At 38.2% G+C, this 25,547-nt stretch overlaps 1 protein-coding gene across 5 annotated transcripts in view; it reads right to left on the bottom strand.

Moving 5' to 3' along the window:
• Window positions 1-25,356, bottom strand: part of MAP7 (microtubule associated protein 7) — a 100,702-nt gene extending 75,346 nt beyond the window's left edge. For 2 of the 5 annotated variants that reach the window (XM_087971249.1, XM_087971254.1), the window contains exon 1: window positions 7,587-8,638. In XM_087971249.1, the coding sequence (XP_087827375.1) occupies window positions 7,587-7,719 (133 nt within the window). In that variant the 5' untranslated portion in view covers window positions 7,720-8,638. Of the gene's footprint in view, window positions 1-7,586; window positions 8,689-25,160 lie in introns of those variants that run through there. The other 3 variants (XM_087971275.1, XM_087971268.1, XM_026666157.2) reach the window with 3 other exon arrangements.
• Window positions 25,357-25,547: the final 191 nt, after the last annotated feature.

Here is a 25,547-nt window from a genome sequence, read left to right as displayed (position 1 = left end):
AACTGTGAGCAGAGTTTGCCTGCAATACTGCACTTTAACCACTGCACCGCCAGTGCTCATGACCCAAAGCCACTCAACTAAGTTTCATGCTCCCAGTTTTAACCTGGTTATTCTACACTGGCTCTCTCACTCCCAAATACTAAGAACATTAAAGTTATTTATCTTTATTAGGGCTCACTTTTCTACGAGGTATGACTTGCATTGCTCATTTGTTTTATTTGTAAAATGGATTGATTTTGTAGATGACCTGACAGCCCTGTCTTGGGATATTGCTTTGTCCTGAAAATATTTCTTCTTTCTGACCTAAGCTTCTTTTTTGCTCTAAACACTTGTTTCTGACAGCTTCCCAGGGCTAAATTTTATTACCTTTGGTCACACTTGTGTAGCAAATGCATGAAAATACATCTACAGATAGCAACACTATTTCTAAATGTTGCAGTCACTGCTGCACATAGATAGATATCTTCTTCAGTTCATAGCATAGGATCTCTCTCCCATCCACCAATATTAATTAGCCAATTTACATTTTGAGAAAGAGTATGATGTGAACTAGTATTTTGAAAAGCCTTGAAAAATCACCCCAATTCTTGGAGTGCAGTACCAATCAGTTAAGTATCTAACTTTGTTTACTTCCACACGTGAACCACAAATGTGTACCTTTTTCTTGCTGTGGTTTAGCTACTTGATAAAGCACTGTTATTAGTCAGATTCTTCCTCAAGTCACTGCCTCAAGTAACTCAAGTTCGATACAATTAGCTTGTCCTTGAAATGTCTTAAATCAAAAAGAAATTTGGAAACAAATAGCCCAATTCAAGGTCTATCATTCCATGCTGAAGCAAAGTAACAGCAATCAGAGATAATGAAATAAATGCTGACTCGCTCCTGTTACGCCCTCCTTTTTTTTTTTTTTTTTGCACAGCTCAGGATCTGTTCATATGTTATTCACACTAGATTTAGTCCAATAGACAATTCCTTCTGCCAATACAAAAGAAAGCAATGTGTCAATTCTGAAGCAAACCTGGCTGAGGCCATCTTTTCCTGCCTCATAGTTGCCACAAACTTTACATGGGGGAAGTGGGGAAGTAGATAGACTGGCTACCAGTCAAAACAAGAGTTTTTTTGTGGGAACCAAGGTCATCCCAACAGGTGGCAAGAAAGGGAAGAGAGGAGTGACCAAGCAGCCTCCCAGCTACTTTCATTGGACAATGTGACTGGTGACATTTGGGTAGGGAAATATTTGCTCTTTTAATTAGGGGGGGAAACTACAGGAATTTGAGGGTTGGTTTTCACTAGCTGTGCCAATATGTTGTATCCAATAAACAAGTTCTCTGAGGAATCTACCTGCCTCAGAGTTCTGCTTTTTGGAAGATGTGTTACTCGGAATCTGATAATGTTGCAAATACATGTAACTCCCTTTTTTATGTTTTAATGGCGGGTGAAAATTTATGCTCCAAAATGGAGTAATATTTTTCTGAAGTTTTGCTAATAGCTCTCAAACCACATGATCTTAGTGGATGAAGCATGAAAAACAACCCAGATGGCCCTGCATCCTCATTCAGCATGAGGTCTTATCTGTTTTGTTTTATTTTCAGGTGCTGTCAGCCACCTATTTGCATACCTGTGGGCTCCTGAATGATGACTGATACAAGATGGAAATAAATACAGTACCAGGACTCTTGCAAATCTTTTTGTTTCCAAACCAAAGAAAAGGGAACTTGAGTAATACGGATATGGATCAACTGCAAGATTGAAGGCTGAACCAAAGATTCAATCACATCATAAGCCAAAATTGCATAACTTATTCTATCCTGGACTGAATATACCAGTGCTAATTGTGATCCTTATTTTGTAACAGCCTTAATGCCATTCCTCAATTACTCAAATTTGCTTTGCATTCCTCCTGTTGCTTCATATTAGCATAATGCAATTATAAAATATATCTGCTTATCGTCAATTTTCTTCATGCTGTTTATTTTTAAAAAAAACCGAGATGTACAGCCTTGCCCAAGGATGTGTTTTAGAGATGAATTTTATACCATCACACAAAAGGAAAAGCTCCATCATATTCAACAGAACTTGATTTGTAGTGTTTAAAGAAATGATCCCATCTGTTTTTGTGCACTGCTATATTTTAAACCAAGACTGACAAATCTCATATGCTCTGTCGTAGACTTTTGGAGTTGGAAGACAATTCAGCAATTAATGCATTAGCTCAATCTCGAAAGAGTTATGGCAATCAGGTTTCATAAGTTGTCCATTATATTCCATTATCTCAGTGCAGGAAATCATATTTGACTTCCTTTGAGTTTCCAGAAAATGGTTCGATTCTCTGGAAATTTTTATCCGATCAGCAGGTTGTTGCTTATGCCAAGGATGTGCATGAGCACTAATCCTGCCCTACCTTACCCCTAGGCAGGCTGTCTTGGTTGTTTTCTTTTTCTTCAAACAGCACATGCATGCCTATCTTCTATGTTTTATATCCATCCTTTCTTTTACCATTTATAAATCCACATATATTTTAATCCAACGACAAAAACAGCGTGGGTAGGTGTGGGTTGGGTATGTATATATATGCTTGCATCTGTACAGTATTTGGAGGGTGTAGGGTTGGCTTATTTTGAGTTCAAGCCAAATTTTCCAGAGTTTGGTCTAAAAGTAATCCTCAAGTTTTGACCATAATTGATCCCAAAAGTTATGCTGCTAAGTGAAACATTTGTTAAGCGAGTTGGCCCCATTTTTGGCTTTTCTTGCCATGGTTGTTAAGTGAATCATTGCAGTTGTTAACTTAGTAGCATGGTTGTTAAGTGAATCTGGCTTCCCCATTGGCTTTGCTTGTCAGAAGGTTTCATAAGTTGATCACATGACCTCAGGACACCGCAACTGTCATAAATATGAACCAGTTGCCAAGCATCTGAATTTTGATCTTGTGACCATGGGATGCTGCAAAGGTCATAAGGATGAAAACTTTATGCTTTTTTCAATGCCATTGCAACTTGAAAGACAGTCACTGTTGTAAATTGAGGATTATCTCTACATCTGTGTTTAAAAGGTTGAGATGGAACTGTCACACTATTTTTTTTATTTTATTGAATAAACATTAAAAACAATTGAACACAGAGTGACTTTCTTGGTCATCATTTTGGCCATACAACAGTTAAATTTCCTTTTTCCCTTATATTATTAGTATAGTGCTACATGCATATTATTTTACATTTATCTACAGTTATATACATATTTACAACCGTCTTTTATATTCATGCATTTGTATCATCTCATAGTTGTCCATTATATTCCATTCTCTTTAGTTTACAAAACTTCAGCTTTCATTCCTATAAAGCGTCAACCCTTTCTTTCTTTTTCCTTGACTCTAGCCATTGATACACTTTATTCCAGCCTTCATAATACTCTCTCCCACCCTTATATTTGATTTCTAAAGTTAGTCTGTCCATCTCTGCACAGACTAATATTTTCCTTATTATTTCACTTTCTGTAGGGGTATCTTCATTCTTCCAGTTTTGGGCATACACCAATCTCGCAGCTGTTATTATATGCTGTCACACCATTTTTAACTTCCTTAAATTGTAATATCTGTCTTCACCATTTTAAAATGTTCCTTTTAGAACTATGGTTCAAAGTGTACATCCACTGATTTAATTGTAGTTACATGCGTAAATTATACACACTGCATGAATTTTACATGCTACTGCTTTTCTTTTAAGGTGCACTGACACCACTTTCTCTCTAATTAATCCCAAATTATCCTTTGCAAAATTCTAAAACCACTTTTACGAAAAGACGTCTGTCCAAGCACTCCTTTGGCTTCCAGCAGCTATAAAGGCCAAGGTACCTGCCTAAGCAGAAGGTATTCAAAGGCTTTGCCAGATAGGTCCAGAGCAAAGGCATCCTTCATAATAATGAGCATCTATGAGGTACAGTAATTTAGTCATTATCAATTAGAAGGGGAAAGTGAAAACATCAACCATTTGTCACTGCCCGCTTTTGTGGGCTGTGGCACCCGAATTACCTGTGACATGAAATGGCCATTAGGAACAGCCCTGTGTTTTCTGCTAAGTAAAGCTTTGGCAGCTTTCAATTCACTAACACCATACTAGAAAGACAAGTTTTGCCTTGTTGTGAAAGGAAGGAGAAGTTTTAAATAATAGAAAGGTACAGTAAGAGCTTTATGAGTAATTCAGTTAATGCTATCTGAATGGGTGTATCAGGGCAGAATAAGAACTGATTGTGAAAAGAGATATCTAAACCCCTTCAGAGGTTAAAGAAAGGTGCCAGCACAGTTGGGCACTCTTCCAATAATACCATCAAAGTCTACACTAACAATCATAATCCATATCTGAATTGGAACAAGGATAGTCAAGTGAAAAATATGAAAAATAGGCCTTTCCCATTTAGTGCCCTCCAGATGTACTGGGCTTCCAACTTTCCACTTTCTGAGCAACTGGTCATTTCAATCTGAAGAGACAATCATTCCATGGATTGTTCTATATCTATTCATAACATGCCCCATATTCTTTCTCAGTATCTAGAAGATTCTCTTAGTTATTTTTCACGAGTAAAGCTCTTTAGTTTATAACTTTTTACACATGAATTTGGGAGCAAATTTTATTGAATGAGCACAGCTACAGTTGTTCTCCCAATCTCTGAATCCAATCCTCCAGAGTGCACTTATGCAAAAGCTGATGAGCAGTAAAAACAGCTATCACGCTTCATAAGATGAGCAACAATCACACATCTTCCCCTTCATATTTTCATAACAATGAAACCCGAAAAACGTACAGCTATTATTAAAATAAATATCTCTCATCTTTTTTGAACGACAGAATGAAGATTTTGGCTGGAAACATCTTCATTATCATGCAAACATTATATTAAAGTGTTTGTGGTCATAATAGACATCCCTGCCATGCACCAAACAAAGAATAAAGAGACATTTATGCTAAAAAATCTCAAAGAAAAAACAAAAATAAATTCAATATTATTGTTTTCATACAGATCTTATCCAGCCTTATTCATGCTTAATGGACCTAGGCATCTATTTCTTTACAATCCATTTCAAAACAGCAACAATTTTTAAGACTGACAAAAGCTAAGCATGAGCTTGTTATTAAGCTGTATTTCATGCTAAGCATGTTGTTATTTGCACATGTTTGGCAAGCGCACCAACGTGCCTACCGTCCCTGTCCTATTGTTTCTCTTATTCTTTTATTTTTCTTATATGTACCCATTTCATGTATTCACAACTATGTATACACTTATACTTATTATCTTGTAAACAATTGGCAAATCAAATAAATAAAATAAATAAAATAAATAAATAAATGTTGAAATTTACAGAAAGACCCTTGGAAAAATTAAAAACATGCGTGGAAAACAAATATGTATTTGGTATGATAAACATTATTCTGGCCATCCAGATGGAGGTAGCAATATAGAAATGAAGATACACTGTCTCATGGGGAAGTCATCCTGCATTTTATTTGCTGTTTTCAATATTAGAAAGCTGTTTTTTCCAGGGCTTAGTAGCTCTGAATTCAGAGCAGTATTGGGAGAACAAAATGTCAATATTTGTGGTCACAAATAATGGCATCTAAAATAAATAAATATTCCTTACATATTATGGAGCCACAGCATTCTAAAATACAAGCTGCATCTATTAACTTCCAGAGAAATATTAAGAAAGTAAGCCTTTTTAACATTTTGCTCCAATGTTCATCATATAAAAAGTCTCTTAGCCAAAACAAACTTGTGACTAGCTTATTCAAATTGTTGCCAAGAATACAAGCATAGCACGTGTATGCTACTTACTGACTTCAGAAATAATATACCAGTGATCAACTTTAGGGGTTGAAAACTACTACCATCAATATAGTTGACTTATTTAAGGGAGGGCCTGAAAACTGAATGGATTACTAGGCATTTAAAATAGGTATAAAAAGTGACAAATCACAAAATGGCAAGCCCAGTAAACTGAAACGTTGGTGCAAAATGAATTAAATTTTAGTTTTGACCTAAAATAATGAAGCACACTTTTATGCAACTACAGTAAAAATATGCAGACCCCAAAGATACTGCGGCAACACAAATCAGATTATGAAGCACACTGGATATTCAAATGAAACTTGATAAATCTCTCTTTTTTATCCCCCAGGACACAAGAGGAATGATATGTTCTACCTTGCAATATTTTTGTGCCCTCATCTATATAATTAGCAACAATCAATTATTTATCCTTTCCAGGACATCCTGCCGTATAAACTTTGAGTGCCTAATGGACACTCCGATAGGGAATTTGTCCAGGAGAGAATCTGTATTCTAGAAATTAGAAAGTGCTAATCCAAACAAGATCACAAAGACGTTGTTGCTAAGTAGCCCACTGGATCTCCATTTCCCACAGTACCTGCACAGACTAGATTTACAATATTGTAGGATTCTAACATGGCTAGGAAACAGACTAAAATATAAACGCTGCTGGTTGTTTCTTAAGCATATTATAGATGTGGGTGAGACAGCAATAGACAAGGAAGAGAACTGTTTCAAATAATCATTACTTAAGTTTCTTCAGGATTTTCACCCCTTTTTCCATATTTAAATTGGAATAATTAAACTAAAGTTTATTTTAAATATGTTTTAACACAAATGTTTTAAAGAAGTTAGTGATTCAGAGCAGGATCTGAATGAAATAAACTGTCACTTTCAAATAACCATGATCACTTATCTAAATCGGTAAATATTAACCAGTCAAACACTCCTATTAGTTGTCTGGTTGAATGAAGAGGAAAAATAAATAACCACTAAGTCCACAAAGCTATTGAAGTTTATGGTGTTTTCCTCTTTCACAAATACTACCCAAAAACTGATGCCTGTGTCCCATCTCCATCTCACATTTCTAGAATCTGTTATTTATCACAACCAAGGATGCAAAAGAAAGAAAAAATACTCGTCAACTTCATTTGTTCAATTTGTTCCATTTACAAATCAAAGGTGAAAAAGGTGAAAAACTGATGGCAAAGTAATCTAAAGTTTTAGTAATCTTAAACTTTTAACAACTTGAATAAACTGAGACCAGGATTGCTATAGAAACAAGATTTTGTCAAGAATCCTGACATAAAGTAACTAGGAAGCCAAGCGGTTTTGCCAGTACATGGATCTTTATGAATATTCAAATTATTTAAGTATATTTGTTCATGCATAGAAAACAATCGATATAACAACTGGGAACAAATTTCTCTTTTCTCAAAGGCCAGTTTTCCCATGTTAATGCCTTCATTTTACTAATATATGCCAAAAGAATTTAAAAAGTACTTATTCCTACATAGAAACAAATTTCATCACTCGTTTAACAGCGTGCCTTTTAACAAGCTGCATGACTAAAAGACTGCTTATTAATGCGATGAATATCAAGACAAGAAGCAACTTGCAACAGTTAACAAGCCAGAGGCCTACCTTTAATATGGTTAGCCAGTGCAAAAAAGAAAGCACCGGGAATACCAACATGATGTACTCTTCCATTGCAATGCTGGATGTAGTCTATAGATAACCCAAACTTGTCAAGTTAAAATAATGCATACCTTTTAATCTCTTGGAATGGTTGCTCTTTTGATGCTCGTCCTCCTCATTAATGGTAAACAGAACAGGTGTATTTGGCCTCACGCCTGGCTTCTTCAGCCACTCTTGCCGGAGAGCAGCTGCTGAACCTGGCATTATTGCCGGTCCTTTCCCCCCCACACCCTTTACAATCTGTTAATTCCGGCTAGCTGCAAAGCAGTGGATTTGTTTGTAACATATCCTGTGAGGGCCCAGCAGAATGCAAACAGCAGAGAGATACCAACATGCACTTGGCAGATGGGAGCCAACAATTTCTTGTACCTTGACCAAAAAAAAAAGGGACTTAATTAAAAGTCCATTGGTTGGAATGCCTCCTCCTCCTCCTCCTCCTCCCTCCCTCCTTGTTGTTCTCTTCCTCCCTTTGGAGCCTTAACTTGTTCAGTCAGATCCCAGGGCTTCTTTCCTTCCTGATGCAGCACCTTTTCCCTCCTGGTATCTTCTTTCTGCCGCTTACTGAAATATTCAGCACAGAGCCCAAGAGAAGAAAATATGATACGCCACCATTAACAGTTGCCCTGACAACAGTGACATATCCGAATCAAAAAGGAGGTCCATGAATGTTGTCTCCTCAGCTGCAGGAAAACAGGCTTCTGGAATGTCCTCTCTGTGTTCTGTCTCCCGTGGCAAAGGCAAGCTAGCCTGAACAGCTGAAACCAGCTAGCAGGCTGGGCTCCCCTCAGAGGCGGATGGAGGACGGCTGGAGCTCTTGCTGCGTCCGGGCCTGAGAACGAAGTTGAAAGAAAGGGAGGCCAGCAAAAAAAGGAGGTAGGGGAATTTGATTCCAGCTTCTCCCGCCAATCAATCCTCAAGGAACCGTACCAAAGCGAAGACACCAGAGGCTGTTTGTTTCCTTTCCTTCTTAAGTTCACAGAGTCACAGCCAGATCACCTTATGCAGCTCAAAGATAGCTTCCTCATAGGAGACGGATGGTCACATTTGAGTATCTCCTTGTTAAAAGGAAGAGTTAGAAAGCAAGAGGATTCTCCCCTTTGCATGAAACATTGGCACTTCATCTGGGGAACGTTGACCAATGCAGCACAAAGGTTGATGCTGACAACAGCAGCAGTGAATGTAGGTAGGACAAAGTGCCACTGATGTCTCCTGGAAGGTGAGTTGTAATACAAAAACACCCTTTGCAGTTTGTAATAATATTCCTAAATCTTTAAATGTTTGTTTAAATGTATTAAATAAACGAGCATTTGGAGTTTGGAGTTTGTCAGATTTTTTTTTTTTACTTTGCATCTTCATTACTGTTTATAAATGAAGATATTGAAAAAGCAATAATAAACCATTACTGTAAAATAACTATAATCTAATTAAAAAAAAAAAACTAAGCAGGAAAAAGTATTTGAATTGAGCTTGACTTAAGTGCGATTTCATGTGGTTTTATTGGCAATATTTTTTTGAAAACAGAAGGAAGACCATTCAAATAATTGCTTCAATAGAAAAGACTAAGAGTTCCTTAATGTATCCATAATAATCCCATGGGACTCAGTCCTCAGTGAACCTCCTTTGGGGAGGTTGGGCTCCACAAAACAAGATTTTTACATCAGTAAACTTTAAGGTGTTCAAAGTTTGAAATGAATTAATAAACAGTTAATTTATGATTCTGAACTGTCAGAATAAAACTACTTTCATTGTTTTTTTAATTAAAGAAATTGGGTGGCATGCCCAGTATTAAAAAAAAAATGCTAGGCAGAAAAACTACTTTGCTGTTTTCTGCCAGTTTTCATTTAATCTGATGAAAGAGAATTTGATTTAGAAATTCTTTCAATGAAGAAGAGGATTTTGGCTAATTTTCATGACTAGAATATGGTGGTGTTGCCCCTAGTTACATGTTGACCAAGGAAGATGCATGACTGTCCTTTAAACAATTATCTCACAAAGGGGTGTACTGGAATATACAGTTATTTGGAAATGAAACAGAAAGGACACTTGTTCTGGGCTCACACAGTAGTCAGAAAAATACATTTGAGTCAAGGACATGCTGACAGGGTGCAACAGAGTTGTCATACCAAATCACCATCTCCACATTAAGTCAAATGTGTATTTTCCTGGGACCATGCAGCTACTGTACTGTGGCTTCTTTAAGGAGATACCAACAGATACAGGGAACCATGTTTATTCGTCTTCCAAATCACTTTTCCCCCTTTCTGAGAAGAGCTGTGATGGCACAGTGGTGAGAATGCAGTATTGCAGGCTAATTCTGCCAACTGCCAGAAGTTCAATTCTCACCAGCTCAGGGTTGACTCAGCCTTCCGAGGTTGGTAAAATGAGGACCCACATTATTGGGGGCAATGTGCTGATCCTGTCAATCACTTAGAGAGGGCTGTAAAGTACTGTGAAAGTGTGAAGTGGTATATAAGTCTAAGTGCTATTGCTATAAAAAAAGTCATCTCATCCCCTTCCCAGCCAGTTACTCCTCTGCCCTCTTCCACTGTGGGGCACTTTAGATTCCAGCTTCTCCCTCCAATTGGAGTGGCATGCCCAGTATTAAAAAAAACATTTGCTAGGCAGAAAAACTACTTTGCTGTTTTCTGCCAGTTTTCATTGGGAGAAGTATTACCAAATTCATCAAATAAGCATATATGGATAACTGTGCCATGAAAAAGATTCTTGTCTTAAGCTTTGTTCACATGCAGCACTGACCTGTGGTTTGCTTAACCGCAGCATGATGGAAACCACAGTTGGACGGACCAAACATCATACTAAGCCAAAAATAAAGTTTTACTAGGTAACCCATGACCAACTGTATCATCACTTCATAGATATTTCCTTTATTTAAACAGACAAAAAGGATGACCAGGGGGATAGGGGAAGCTGTGGGAGCAGGAGCAATTTCTGACTTCCTGCCGGCTTCCCCATTGACTTTCCTTGTAAGGCTGGCAAGGAGTGCTAGAAATTATGATTACATGATTGCGGCCTGATTGTGGTGGTGTGGTAGCACTGAAGCAGCTATAAGTTTGCCAAATTTCAGTCCCATGGGAGTCAAGGATCCCTCTGATTTTAGACCCATTTGAGATACAGTACATGGATTGAAAAATTGTTGCACTGTGATGCAACACTTCAATAGAATGTTACAAACAATCAAGCAGACATGAGCATTTTAGATATTCCATAATGGCTGAGTTGATCTTTATTCAACCCAAAAACCTTGCAGTATGACAGGTGAACCCAAACTGATTACAGGAATGGGAGCAATTAGCGTGCACTACAGTTATGAAAGATATCTAATAGTACCTTAGTGCTTTCTGAAGAGACTGTGGTTAGTCAAAAGCGAAAAGAAGTCAGATGCTCTGTTAAAATAGTATGATTTTGGGCTGATATGGAATGTCCAAGGTTTACCAAAGAACTACAAAAATAATTTTTGAACTAATCCTAGGGAACAAAATAATTCACATTTGTACTTTTAATAAAAGAAAATGCAAGGACTCCTTGATAAGTAAACGGTATTATTTACTTTGGATTGACTGCATTGACAGAAGCTGGGTAAGTTTGGGCTCTCTCAGCCCAGCCCACCTCACAAGGTTGTTGCTGTGGGGAAAATAGAAGAAGATAAACCAACCAGCCTGCCTGCTTGCTTGCTTGCTTGCCTGCATTATTTTTACCCAAAGATGTTTGCCTCCTTGGGTTCTTTGTAAAAATAATTCAGGCAACCAAGCAAGGAGGCAGACTGGCTGGTTTATCTTCTCCATTGTGACAGTCTCACAAAACAACTTTGTTTCCATATCCAGGGCTAAGGCATTGGCAATAATTTTATCACCAGACAAACAAAATGTTTCTCAGTACTTCAGGAACATTTCTATTTTATAGTCTATGCAACTGAAAAAAGATATATTTAAAAATATACAGGATAAAATTTCAAAGTGATAGCAATTGAAGATCAAAAAGAAAAAATGGTTTAACAATGATATTTTAAATATTTTAAAGTTGATAAAATGTTTTTATGTTTCTTAAATTCATATTTTAAAATTCTTGAATCCGCTTGCACAATGTTTTTGAGGAGATGCTTGGTTATTTTAAGTTACATGTGTAAACTGAGCAAGAATGATGTTAAGAGCATTCTGAATAATTCATATTTAGCATATGTCACCTATATATGAATATATATTAATATCTTTCTGGCCTGGTGTAGAATGATGCTTGAGCTACATGACAATTAGAAAAACTATGAAAAGGATCCCACTGCAGAAAAATAGATAGGGGTAAATAGATACATAACATGCACTGACACTACCAGAAATCAGGACCATAGTAAACATTCCCTCTCGGAGTACCTGGACATTATTAATTCACTCTCCCTTCCCTATCAACATCATTCCAGGAAGCATGCAATAACCAAAAATACCATGACAGATGGGATGACAAAATCCAAAGGGATTAGGCTAGATCAAGAAATATTCATAGAATCCACATGGCTTAAATCTCAAAAATAGAAGTGGCTATCCATACACACACTCACAAACAACAAAGCTAGCTTTGCTTCATGTCCATTAAGTTCCAAACTTCTAGGAATTCTGGAAAGAACTCTCGTTTGTCCACAGATGTCAAATCAATCTGTCTGTCTAGCTCTCGCTAGCTATCTCTAATAGACAGAGGGTGGTTTGGGGTGGTTGGGAATAGTGCAGAATCCTTTAGAAAGCCTAGGCTTACTTGGGGAAACATCCCTCCTATGTTTCTGCATAGGAAGCTTCGTTTCCCCCTCCTTTTTTTCCCCCTCTCCCCAAAAACTTCTAAATACTTTTATGTAGACACAGATTAAATCAGAGAATTTCACTGTATTATACTGTAGCTCTCAGAATTGTTGTATTACTGGCTGCTGGGAATTGCAGTTCAGCAACTTCTAAAAGGCTGCAGATTACTCACATCTGCATTATTTATTTTATTAGTCAAATTTGTATCCCACCACCATCACAAGACAATAAGCAGCTCAAAAAATAAGAAAATAAAATAAAATATAGAAACATAAAGACAATGCAAGAGGCAGATTGGTCTAGAGGTTAAGGTACCAGGGGTTAGAAACCAAAAGACTATGAGTTTTAGTTCTGCCTTAGGCATGAAATGCCCAGTGGGTAATTTTGGGCTGTCACTCTTTCATGATGTCAGTCTTGGCCAACAAGCTAGTTGGTCAATTCCTATTGCAACTAATGCAGACCCAGCACTTGTGGGGGAAATACTAGGAAGAAAAATTATATATATTTATATATAAATAAAACCCGCATGGCCTCAGGCCCCCAAAGCCCTCTGGGAAAGCTCTGTCTTCCATCTTCTTCATACACACATACATTAATTTTCCCTCCGTGTCTGTCTCTCTGTCTCTCTCTCTCTCTCTGTCTGTCTCTCTCTCTCTGTGTGTGTGTGTCTCTCTCTTTCTCTCTCTCTCTCACACACACATTAGACTCAGACACAACATACAGTATATGTTTCTTTCACAATCTGCCCTTGGCCAGAAGAATAGAATCGTTCAATTGCAAAAGTCTTGCTACAATCAAGATATTAGTGGTGACCCTTGAGGCTTTCCCTTCCGTAAATCCTCTTTATATAAAGAAAGGATTGAGATGCATGATCACGGTTCAGTGGCTTTGATGCAGATGGATGACTTCTTGAAGGCAAAATGCACCGCTGGGGAATTAAGGCCTGGATTTCGTGTTATTTCTTAATTCCTTGTCTCTTATTAACCTGCTGCATAATATTCAGTAAGTTACCCAAGTTTTTCATAAGCAGCCTGGTTAATGGCCATGCTGTCTAAGAATGATGATCTGTATTCTATTACTTTCTTTTATGAAGGAGGTTCAGTTTTGTTTGGGTTTTTAAGTTCTCTTTTCATATCAAGCTGTTTTGGTTATTTTTCTTTCTATTTATACATTAAAAGCAATAAACGAAGAACAAATCCTACAAAAGCTTTGCTCGTGGGGGATCAAACCAGTAGTTCATAGAGGTTTTTTTTTTTTTTTTAAAGGGACAAAAAGAAGAGAGATGACTAAAGCTGGGATGGATACTCCTTCTGGCACTGACCTCAATCAATCCTCCCCAGATTTCCCCATTTGTTTTTGAAAGTGGGTAGGAATAAATAATAACATGAAATATTAAGGCATCGTAAACCATGTGGTACGGACATACATATTTAAGTGTATTAATTGGAGGAAGGAAGAAAAAGGCAAACATAGCAGCGTACAACTGAACAACTGCTTCAGGGTTTAATCCTTCACTTTGAATGTACTTTTTTAAAAGTAGAGTGATCTCCTCAAGTTATCACCAAAGATTTTCTTTACCGGTAGATAACAAAGACCCCTTTCAAAATAGGACATAGCTATAACCCATTACCCTGTACTATATCCAAGTTTGGGGCCCTGAACTGAAAGGAAAAAAATGTTTGTCAGTTTTTTTTTTGTATATATGTACTGTATGTGGTTTTTTTTTAAATTAAAATCTTCTTTTAAATCCTGAGTTTTACAATATCATTTTAAAAATAAACAAGATGGACAAGATGGTAAGATCAATAGCAATGTGTGTACATGTTCTCATCAATGAAGGACAAAAAAATTATTTTGACTGGTCTTGTACCATTCAATTGTCTTATTTGAGTTAATGGTAGTGATTTGTTCTGTTCTTGACATTACTAGAAACTGCAAATATTGCATACATATAAAATTACATTGTTGCTATATTCATTTTAGAACTAAGCCTTAAGATAACAATTATCATTAACATACAAAACAGACAAAATAGATACCAGATTTCATTAAGGTAGGAGACTTCTGTTCTACACTAATTGAACCTTCCATTAGTAAGTTGTTAAACAATTGTTTATGCATTACCCCATATTAATTTGATTTTTCAACATGACTTGCAATAAACAGACAGTTCCACACCTTTTTCAAGTGGTGCCTTTCAGACAAGTTGAAGTTCAGTTCCCACAATCCCTACCTTGGATTGCCTAAGGTGAGTCTACCTGTGTTCTAGACTAGCCAAGATGCCAAAACTTTATCTCTATGCACACAAACAGAGGGAGGGGGGAAGAAAGAGAGAGAGGGAGAGAGAGATGGTCATTTTTGGAGTATGGCATGGCCCCAGCCAATCAGAGTATGCTTGGTATGGCTTTTAAGTTAATGGAATTTCTCCAACTTGATCTAAAAGTGTTGAAAATAAAAGAGCCTACTGTTAAGACAAAAATAAAGCTAAAACTAACCAGACTCATTTCTGTAGCTCACAAAGAAGAAGAATGGCATATATAATTTACAGGAATAGCTTTCTTTTTCACCTAGGTGATTATCAACTGGGTTGGAACCAGCGATGTATAGTCAGGTTTACTGAGTAGTTGGGTAAAATACTACAGGAAATACTAGAGTTGTGGACTACAGTAAGAAGTTAAAAAAACATTTCAAAAGCAAATCATTTCTACACTGTTCTCCAGAAAACAGTATGGATGCACACATTGACAGGGTTTGTTGCCTTCTACTCTGAAACTACATTTTCTCCTCTTGTTCTAATAGAATTTTGTTTGCCAGTAGCTCCATCTTGTGGCTCTGTCAGTGCCTACTGAAATACTGTGCCAACACCCAAACACAATGACTGAACATAAAACGAGAAATATAATTCTGAAGCATATTGCAGTTGTATTTTCTGTATTAATTTCTGACTAATTTCCCATACTACCAAATCTATGACTTCAGACGAAAAGCTCGATCTCTGTTTTAGGCATTCACTGAATGATTTATATTAACAGGAAGAAAATATTCATTACACATCTTCTTATATTTACTGCACTTGCTTCATTTTAAATAAACCCAAAACGGTAAGCTGCATTTATTCTCCAAGCGTAACAGTGCATCTATTGATTGGATATTATATTCCAAAAATTCAGTATTGCTTTACAAAAATTGCATCACCAAAGTTGTAACTGTGAAACAAAAGAACAGATCATCCTAACATAAAGAGAAGTTATACTAGGTTTCCTCCCAATGGATGAATGACACTTTCTTCTGCCCTCATAATCTACTTGACAAACAGGTTCACATTCTATAATGTGGTCCATTTAATTTGTCTTAGTGTACTGCAAAAATCCAGATAAATTTCTGAATGGTGTTGCTTGTTCTCCATTAGATATTAGCAGAGTTAGGACTCTGGATCTCTATTACTTCCAGATTGTGGTTATCTAGATCAGGGGTGCAAACTCACATCGTCATGGTGTTGTCACATGATGTATCACAACTTTTCCCCCCTTCGCTAAACCGGGCGTGGGTATGGCCAGCGCGTGACACATCCGGCTCATGGGCCACGAGTTTGACAGCCCTGATCTAGATTTTTGCAACCCATGCAGCTATAATGTCGACAGTGTTTATAAGGCCTAACACAATTGTTTCTAAACTTAGTGTAACTAACACAGCAAATTATCTTTAATGACAGCAGTCAAGCAAACACCTTGCCTTAATGTTACATGTGAGCTTAGCTACACAATTATATCGGGATTGCTCGTATCTGTCATGAACTATAAAACACCACACAAATAGTCCTTGAGTTACAATGGCAATTGGGACTGAGATTGCCATCATTAAGCAATGCAATCGTAAAGCATGACATTGTGTGATCACATCACTTAGCGACAGCAATCCAGGCAGACCTGATTGTCATTGTAACCACCAGGAAAATGTGGACCAATAAGCAAGAAGCATGACAAGGAGTCTCAGGTAAGGAGTCTGGGTGTGCTGCAGAGGGATTGGGGAGGCCCTTGGAGACCTGAAGCACACTGTATGCAAGTTGGAGGGGACTGGCATGAGCTCCAGAAGGTTGCGTAAAGTACAGGGTGCATCCATGCATGTATCCAAGTGCAGGGAGGCTGGGGAAAGAAAGCATAGTGTACAGGTAATCCTCAACTTACAACCACAATTGAGCCCCAAATTTCTGTTGTTAAGTGAGACCTCAGTTGATAAGTTAGTAACCCAGTTGTTAAGTGAATTTGGTTTCCCCATTGACTTTACTCGTCAGAAGGTCGCAAAAGGGGGCCACATAACCTTGGGACACTGCAATGGTCATAAATACGAACCAGTTGCCAAGTATCTGAATTTTGATCACATGCATATGTGTATGTGAGTGCAGGGAGGCTGGGAAAAGAAGATGCAGGATATGTGCGTGCAAGCAGAGGCCGGGATGAAAGAGGATGTTGGTGGGTGCGTGGCTGTGTGTGAAGGCGGGGAAGCAAGGGAAAGAAGGCACTGGAGAGTAAGCAAAGCGATGAGGTGGGTACTGTGTGTGTGAACAAAGAAAGGCAGAGGGGGACACTTACCTAAGTAACTTGTGGCTTCCCTGTTGGCCTCTTTATTGACTTTGCTTGTGGGAAGCAATAGAGAAAGTCAACAATGGCAATTGTCAAGGATTCAAGGAATGCTCCCAACCAATTCAAGACTCTGAGGCCTTGGCTTCCTCAAAAATCCAGTTTATTGGGTATATCATATCGGCACGGTCAACACTGAAACCAACACTGAATAATTCCCACGTTTTTGGTATAATTAAAGAATAGTTACTGTCCACCTCTCGTGTCACAGGTCACGTTAGCCAACCCAGCACTCCCTCCTGCCATTGCTAGTTTGCTAGTTTGGCCTTGGTTCTCAGAAGCCTTATCGTTGTTATGTCTGGCACATTGGAGGAAAACATTCCACATTCCATAAGTCCTCCCCCCCCCCCGCCCCCATAAGTATGGCAACTACGAAATGAAGCAAGAAAAATATGTCTTCAGCTAGAGTCGTTTTGAGAATCGACAGCAATCACGTGAATGGATGATACTGCAAACATTTTCAAGGGCAAGTTGACTGCCAAGTGCCCAAATTTTGTTTCGTATGACTCCAGGGACACTGGAATGGATGGAACTTCCAAGACCTGTCATTAGTCCCTTTGATTAGTGCAATCATAAATTCAAACAGTTGCTGAATGTATAGTCGTAACTCAAAGACAACATGTGATGTTCGTTCATTACCTCTTCACTTTCTTTATAAAAAAAACCCTAGAACTGTTACAAAGCATTACAAAAGTGCTCTAGGAACTGGAGAAGTGTTTGTGACATCAGCGTATGAATAACATGAATTTTCTCACTCTGGCTCAAACACATACCGTAATATCACAGCAAAACCACAATTCCTAATATAAAAGCTAAATCAGACTGTTATGGAAACCACTGCATAATTTAGGAGTTCGTATCTAACCTACTTTGGTGCCCACCAGCTTCCTCACTGCACCTGACTGTATACAACTTTATACAATATATAATAATATGCAAGTAAAGCAAAATGCCAGCCTTAGCCTTCAGCATCGTTTTTATTTCCAAGGATGACTTAGGCATCAAAATAGGCCTCATTATACATTTCTTTGAAAATAAAAAATGATAAATTATTACAGCCCAGTCCTAGGTTAGGAAGCATGCCCAGAAAACAAATAAATAAAAAAGTAAACAAGAATAGCATCAAGAAATAACAGGCAGCTTTTGGGGAAAATCGGTGCTTTCTAATTCATATATCCCGCACCCCTAGTCAAGATCAGGATTACAGCTCTTCTGAAAGGCATTCATAGCATCCTTCAAAATTCCAAATGCTCTCACTGGGTTTAGCGAAATCCATCTGACTTTCACTTTCTAAGTTGAAATGTTCCCCTCCCCCTTTAGAATGGGTACCAGCATACACTGGATGAAGGCTAGTTTGTTTAATATGGTTGTATTTGCTTTTTCTCAAAATGTCCCATTAACAAAAGACATGTATATACAGTAAGCTGGGATCAACAGAAGCTTAATCAAATCAAAAACAAAACCTAAGCTGCTTTTACTACAGAATTACAAAGAAATAGATTTTACTATTCTGCATATCATTGTAAGAATTTAAATGCATTAGCTACCATGTAATGAGAGGCATGAAATTAAATCAAAGCAGAGCCACACATGAAGATGCAATTTTTACTTTCATCAAATATGAAACAACATATTTAGGCTTTTGACTGCAACTTGCTGCACAACATAGAAATTAAAATGTCCTGCAGCTTTTAAGTTTCTGTTTAAAGGCGTCCAGCAAAGAAATCCCAACAATGTTCTAAAATAGTTAAGACCACTGTCAAACCATCTTATTGTTCTGAAATTTCCCTAACATTCCATCTGTCTTCCTGTTTATAAGTCTCTTTAAATTTCTTAAGTGTTTTCTGCTGTATTGCTAATACTATTCCACCAACATTTTTGGAAGACAAAAGAAACTTCAAGAAGAAGGGAGAATAGATAAAATTTCCCTTCCCCTCTTGTGGGAATATCGACAAGTGGAAGCTTGTTAAAATGGATGTTCCCATGAACAAATATGTCCTTGGTGCTCTTTGAGTATGGATGTTTGCTTGCAGGCATTTCATTAGCCAACTAGCTAATAATTTCAGTGCTAGGAGGGAGTAGGGTTTACCTTCTATTTATGTGCAGTAACCAGTCAATGTTGGTGGGGGTGTTGTTTTTACCTTGGTACTTCCTTGTTTAGGCTGTTGTTTTCTGCTTGTTTGTCTGAGTAAGTAGTTCCTTGATTAGGGTATTGATTGCTGCTTGCTGACTGCTGTTAATCCTTGAGTTAATTCCTGCTTATCTAGATATTGATTGATGGAGAGGAAGTATTCTGTCGTTTTGTTTCTTTTTTAGCTTTTTTATTTTGTCTCTTCTGAATGGTGTGTACATATTGTTTATCTCTGAATTGATGGCTGGTTTGTCTGAGTGCCAAGCTTCCAGGAACTTCCAACATTTTTAGATTTCGCTTGGACTAGGATGCTTCCCAGTTTGCTGATTGAAACTATGGTTAAGTCTGTCCATGTGAAATTAAGGAATTTTCATTGTGTCTACTGACATGCTTCTGATGTGTTCTGCTACCTCTTCTGTTTGTCTTTCTTATATAATGGCTGCAATAGTCCTCACACTGTATGTTGTGTGTCCTATTTTTTCTTCCTGGGCTGCCAGGCCTTTTGGTTACTTAAATACTTTGGACAGGTTGAATTGGTTTGTATGCCATGGTGATGCTGGTTATAATAGTCTGTGGATTGTTTCTGAGATATTTTTGATGTATGGCAGTGTTATCTTTATCATAGTTTGTGTTTGTTTTGCTATAGTAGGTTGACTTTGGATAAAACTGCTTGGATAACCACTTTGTTGAAATATGTTGTATATTTTCTTTTTCTGGTGTTCTGTGTTGCTGCAATGCATTTGTCCTTATCTGAATAATGTTCTTACACAGCTCCTCTTGTGGGAAGTTGAGTTGTTATTTGGGTACATGAGTACTTAGTTAGTGTGGTTCATTTTTGAATAGATATATCTTTCTAAACTTCCCATCATTTCTTCTGCTTACATCCAGAAAGAGTGGTGTGCTATTGTCTTCTTTCAGTGTGAATTTTACTCCTTTGAAGATGTTGTTGATTGTTTCATGTGTCTTCTCTACTTGTTCCTGTTTTAATATGACAAAGGTGTGGTCTGCATACCAGATCCATACTTTGGGTTGTATACATGGGAGTGGTATAGTGTTCTGTTTTGATTTAAATCTGCACTACAGTTTCTGCTATGAATCCTGAGAGTTGTGATCCCATGGGGGTTCCTCTGATTTGGTGGCGTATTTGTATATCAACCTGAAAGTAGGTAGTAAGGCAGAAATTGATGAGGTCCATGGTTATGGGTATTTAAATTTTAGTGCATTTGGTTAGATCGGGTGAGTTGTTAAGTACTGTTTCCATGACTTCTTTTGTTAATTTTGGGTTTTAGGTATAAAAAATGCTGTGACATTGAATGAAACCACCATCCTTTTCTATTATTAGGTCTTTGATTTTCTGGAAGCACTGTACTTGAGAATTGATAGAATATTTGCTCCTTCTGTAAATTCTTTAACTATGTTGTACATTGGGGTTGCTGGTAGCAATACAATTGGACAAAGAGATGTGTCAGGATTACGTATTTTGGGGTGTCTCAGAATCATGGGGAATGGATTCACAGCTTTTTATCTATCACTGTCCTTTTGTGATTTGACCTTTCTCAGTTAGGTTGTTAAGGATTCTCTTTATCAAGTTGTCTGGTTTGTATATTGGGTTGGTGTTTACTGGGTGGGATGTAGGTTTAGAGTAGAATAGAATAACAGAGTTGGAAGGGACCTTGGAGGTCTTCTAGTCCAACCCCCTGCTTAGGCAGGAAACCATTTCAGACAAATGGTTGTCCAATCTCTTCTTAAAAGCTTCCAGTGTTGGAGCATTCACAACTTCTGGAGGCAAGTTGTTCCACTGATTAATTGTTCTAACTGTCAGGAAATTTCTCCTTAGTTCTAAGTTGCTTCTCACCTCGATTAGTTTCCACCCATTACTTCTTCTCCTGCCACCAGGTGCTTTGGTTTCTTTGTCTTTCAATAATTATTTGGCTTTTTAATGCATTGTGATCTCTCCATAATAAATATGGTTCAGCTTTGCCTTTTGGGATGAGGATAATGTTTTGATTTTTCTTTAGGTTTCTGACAGCTGTTCTGTTCTCTGCTATGAGTTGGTTCCGATATTATGTTCTTCTGCTCTGAGGAGTGATGTCTACCTCCTGTTTTGTTGTGTCTCTGTGTCAAGCCATATAGTTTTAAATGCTGCTTCTAAGGCTGCTAAGAATTCTAATTGATTAGCATCATCTTCTATGTCAAGGGTCTTCAAACTTGGCAAGTTTAAGACTTGTGGACTTCAACTCCCAGAATTTTGGAGCTAACATGACTGGAGGAGGAATTCTGGGAGTTGAAGTCCACAAGTCTTAAAGCTGTTAAGTTTGAAGACCCCTGTTCTATGTCATAGTTGAGGCCTTTCTGCAGTGGATAATGGGTGACTGGACATGCTAACAACCTATTCAGGTTCAGATAGCCTTCTAGGGTTTAGCTTTTCAGTATTCCCAGATTCCCAACCACCATATTTTACATAGCAAAGTATAGCTAGAGTCTTCAGTTTTCACAAAGCCCAGTGATGCAGATGAACATTGATTTTGAAAAGGATAACCAGGACTGAGAAGTCAGCTTTTCTAGATACAAGTTTAACTGAATCTACTTTGGATGGATCAAATATACTGATACACAGCTAAAATTATTTCAAATCCCAAAATGTAAATGCTTACCGAATTGCTTCCCCTGATACTGGTTTTCAGATTCATCTACTTCTGAAGATAGGCATTGAAAACACAGAAAAACAAGCTATTTATCAGCTTAATGCTATGCACTGTTAGGAATCACAGGGTATTTAACTCTGCATAACAGCAGGTTATTAATGCATACTTGTAACTGGCAGAATTAACCTCTCATTCTTTCCACATGAAGAATTTTAGAAAAAAAGGAAGTGTGAATCTTATCTTTATGCCCTAGTTCCATTTCTGTTCTTTCTGAAGGGCTTATAACATTATTTAGGCTCTCCCACTATATAACTTGATTCCTGACACTAGTCTAAAGAAATCTTGAGCAAAAAGCCTTTCTGAAAAGTCTTTCCTTTTCCAACCATCAGCCTTTTCACCAAAGTCATATGACATCTCATTGTCTCATGCCATTACAATATACTTTTCTATATCATTCACCTCCTATTTCATCTATCCAAAAGTGAGTTGAAATCTCTCTGTGCAAGGACTTCTACATTTTGTATCATATTTATACTAGCAGCTACTATACTTTGTTTGACATGAAATGAATCACAGCAGTGGGCAAGACTTCTCTTTCTCATTAAAAAAAATATGGCTTGACTACTGTATGTAATGAACAGAAATAGCAAACTAAAAGTTATAATTATTTACCTGATTGGATGAGAAGAGCTTTCTTAGATGTATTGATTTTTATTTGCATTATATTACCTTCCCTCTCCTAAACACTCTTATTGAAAACTTTATTTTCAACCTCTCTGGAAATTGTTTCAAGAAAATGACTGTATTTTATTTAATGATAATACATTTTCTGTATGCCAAAATTAAAAATCTTCCCAAAGCATGGAACAGCGCACAAATAAAACAGTGAATGACAAAGGCAAGGCTTACTTCAATATTTGATTTCACCAATATAATTCTGGCATGAATAGGAGTAAACACGGAAATACAAAGATACCCAAACCATCTGTAATGCTAGCCACACTTAAAATGTGAACATAGTGAACATGGAATTGGCTATTTCTGTTCTGAAAGCTAGCACAAATTAAAATGTCCAATCATTAATCACACACAGTATGCACAGCTTTGATAATTGTATTTTTGGGTTCAAGTCCAAATTTATTACTATGAGTCATTCCAAGCAATTTATCCATGCATATATTTCCATACACACTGTCTGAATGCAAAACACATACTCGCTTTTAGCAGAAAGCTTTCAAATCTGGTTAACCACACTCTGTAGAAACTGCTGTGCTAAAATCTTACGCTCTCCAAGGACTATCAACTAAGATAAAACAAACCTTGCAACAACAAAAAAATGAGCACAAGATCCTAGTGCTGATGACCTAAACTAGGGCACTATATAAATATTTTAAAAACTAAATGCAAAGGTACCAAAAGCAAAAGGTGTTGTGAATCACTACTGAGCCATAAATCTATGGGGTAAGGATGAGTTGCGAGTGGAGGATCTGACAGGATTTTATATTCCACATAAATCTGACTGGGTTTTATATTCCAAATTTTGAAAATCTGAAGTTTTGTGTCAGTAAAAAATATTACTTATGTTCTTGTAAAGCCAGAGATTAGAATGAAGTCTGTAAACACCCGGTTCATTAATTAAAATGAAAACCATTTCTAATCTATTCTCATGTTTCTTCAGAGTATCTATTCAAATTCATTGAGAAGCCCACAAGGAAGATGTGAGGGGGCAAATGAATATGTAGTCTTCAGCAGACTCACTACAAAGTTGTTTCTCACAGTTAAGGCTGCTTGTACTAGAATGTCTGAATGGTGCCAGATTAAATAGAACAAGAAGAAAAAGAAACAAAGTAAATAGGTTTAGAAGTAAGCTTTCCATATCTGGGCTGCAAAAACCACAGTCAGGCACTAGAAGGCAGCAAAGAATACAAAAAGTGCTCATTTTGAATGTTTGTACCCCAGACACGGCGGTCCTGTCTATCTCAAGATGTGTATGTTGTGAACAGCCAGTTGTGGAGCTGTGACATCTTCTGTGATAAAGATGGTTTCTATGGGAAGAATTATAAAGCTGATTTGCTTGTATGGGGAAATTAATCACATGTGACGGTAAGGATGAACCAACCTCAAGGCCACAATTCCTTTCAAAAGATCAGGTGATGACACTGAAATATAAATTGCACCAGAGAGACATTAGGTTTTATTATCCATGCCAAGTCATCTTGAGCATTACAACATGGCAGGATAAAGCCACTGCTCCACCTACAGGACTCAGTCACAAGCATATTATACCATATTCCTTTTTAGGGAATTATGGCCAATTCAATGCAAATGACAGGTGTCTGCTCTCCTAATTACCTTCCTCCTACAAAGCTGTATGCAAGCCTGATTTTGAACAGAGGTGGCAAATTTCAGGAGAAACAGCTCTGCCTTTTCTAAATTGTTTACACAACTTGCCCTTTTTTTCAAGAATCAATAACAGGGAAGACTGCATTACAATTCCACTCTTTTAAGATTCCATTGAAATAAAGATTTGACCAAAATAAATATTAAGATTCCACTGAAATATGGGAATCTTATCCAACATCTTAGACAACAAACAGAAGGAATTCCTACTGGATTTGACAGTTCCTCTGTAGGCCTTCCTTTAAGAGGCACAAGACAAGGTAGTACAGAAATATTTTCCGATAGGTTTGAGTTCCCTGTCCTGGCAATAGAAGACTGTAGCCTACTGAATTAATTCATCAAGGCTTAAGATACCTTGGGGGTGGGGGGAGAGACAGCAGATGGAACCAACAACCCCTATTCCAGGGCTTCTGTCACACAAGCCATTAATTCAGGATCCAATCTGGGTCTGTCAACCGGGACTGACCCAGATCGGATCCTGGCAATTATTATTCCGGTATATTTGCCTTCATTCGGGAAGCCATTAATTCCCTTTGAATATTCACACTTTCCTTTAGTCTGGGCTTTTTTTTTTAAAAAAAAATAAAAAATATTCCCGATGATGACATCCAAAGCATCGCCGTTCGAGTTAACAATAAAGTTGCAAAGCGATCGCAACCACGAACCATCATCACCATCACCATCACCAATTCAACGGAGGGTCAGTTCTCCTCCCATCCTCGAAACTTGCTGCTGCTGTGGAAAGCTCTCGCCTTCCCTATATATATATATAATATAATAATATATATACATAACACAATAAGGCGCCGCCGCTGCGTTGTCCCTGCTGAATGACCGGCGCGCCACCAGCTCGGAGCGCACCTGGTGTTTACAAGTATCTGCGCCCTCCGCCTTCTGCATAACATCCGGATAGGGTCCCGGACGAACCGGTCTCCGGAAAGGGAAGGGACTTGCAATCCCCAGGTGCGCCTCTTTCCGGGCCACCGGTTTGGGAAAGGGGAGAAGGGAGCGGGAGAAAGAGTGGACGCACCTGCTTCGGCGGCGGAAGAAGCTTCGCTCCACTGGTGGACGGCGGCAGCGGCGGGGGTTGCCGACTCCGCCATCTCGCCTCGGAGAACTCTCGGCTGCCCCGCCCGAACAAGCGCCTCTCTGCCCCACCCCCGGGAGGGGTGGAAGTACGGAACGTGGCCCGGGCAGGTGAGACGGAGAAAGCGCGCGCGCACCCTCGCTCGCCCGCGTCACGGCAGGCTGCCTTGCCCGGCTGAGGGAGATCGGCTGCCGGGGTTTGTTCGCTCTGCAAAGCGCCCTCTGCCGGCCAAGTCAAGAATGTACAGAAGAGCTACCCTGTGTGGAGATAAGATCCCCGACTCCGCAGTTTTGGGGATGGCTAACCCACACAAACAGGTTTCCACACGCC

This window comes from Notechis scutatus, chromosome 1 (genome assembly GCF_049901735.1).
Source record: "Notechis scutatus isolate UNSWTSFEM ecotype Mainland chromosome 1, rNotScu1.2, whole genome shotgun sequence".
Lineage (NCBI taxonomy): Eukaryota > Metazoa > Chordata > Lepidosauria > Squamata > Elapidae > Notechis > Notechis scutatus.
This window is presented reverse-complemented; position numbering and strand designations above follow the sequence as displayed.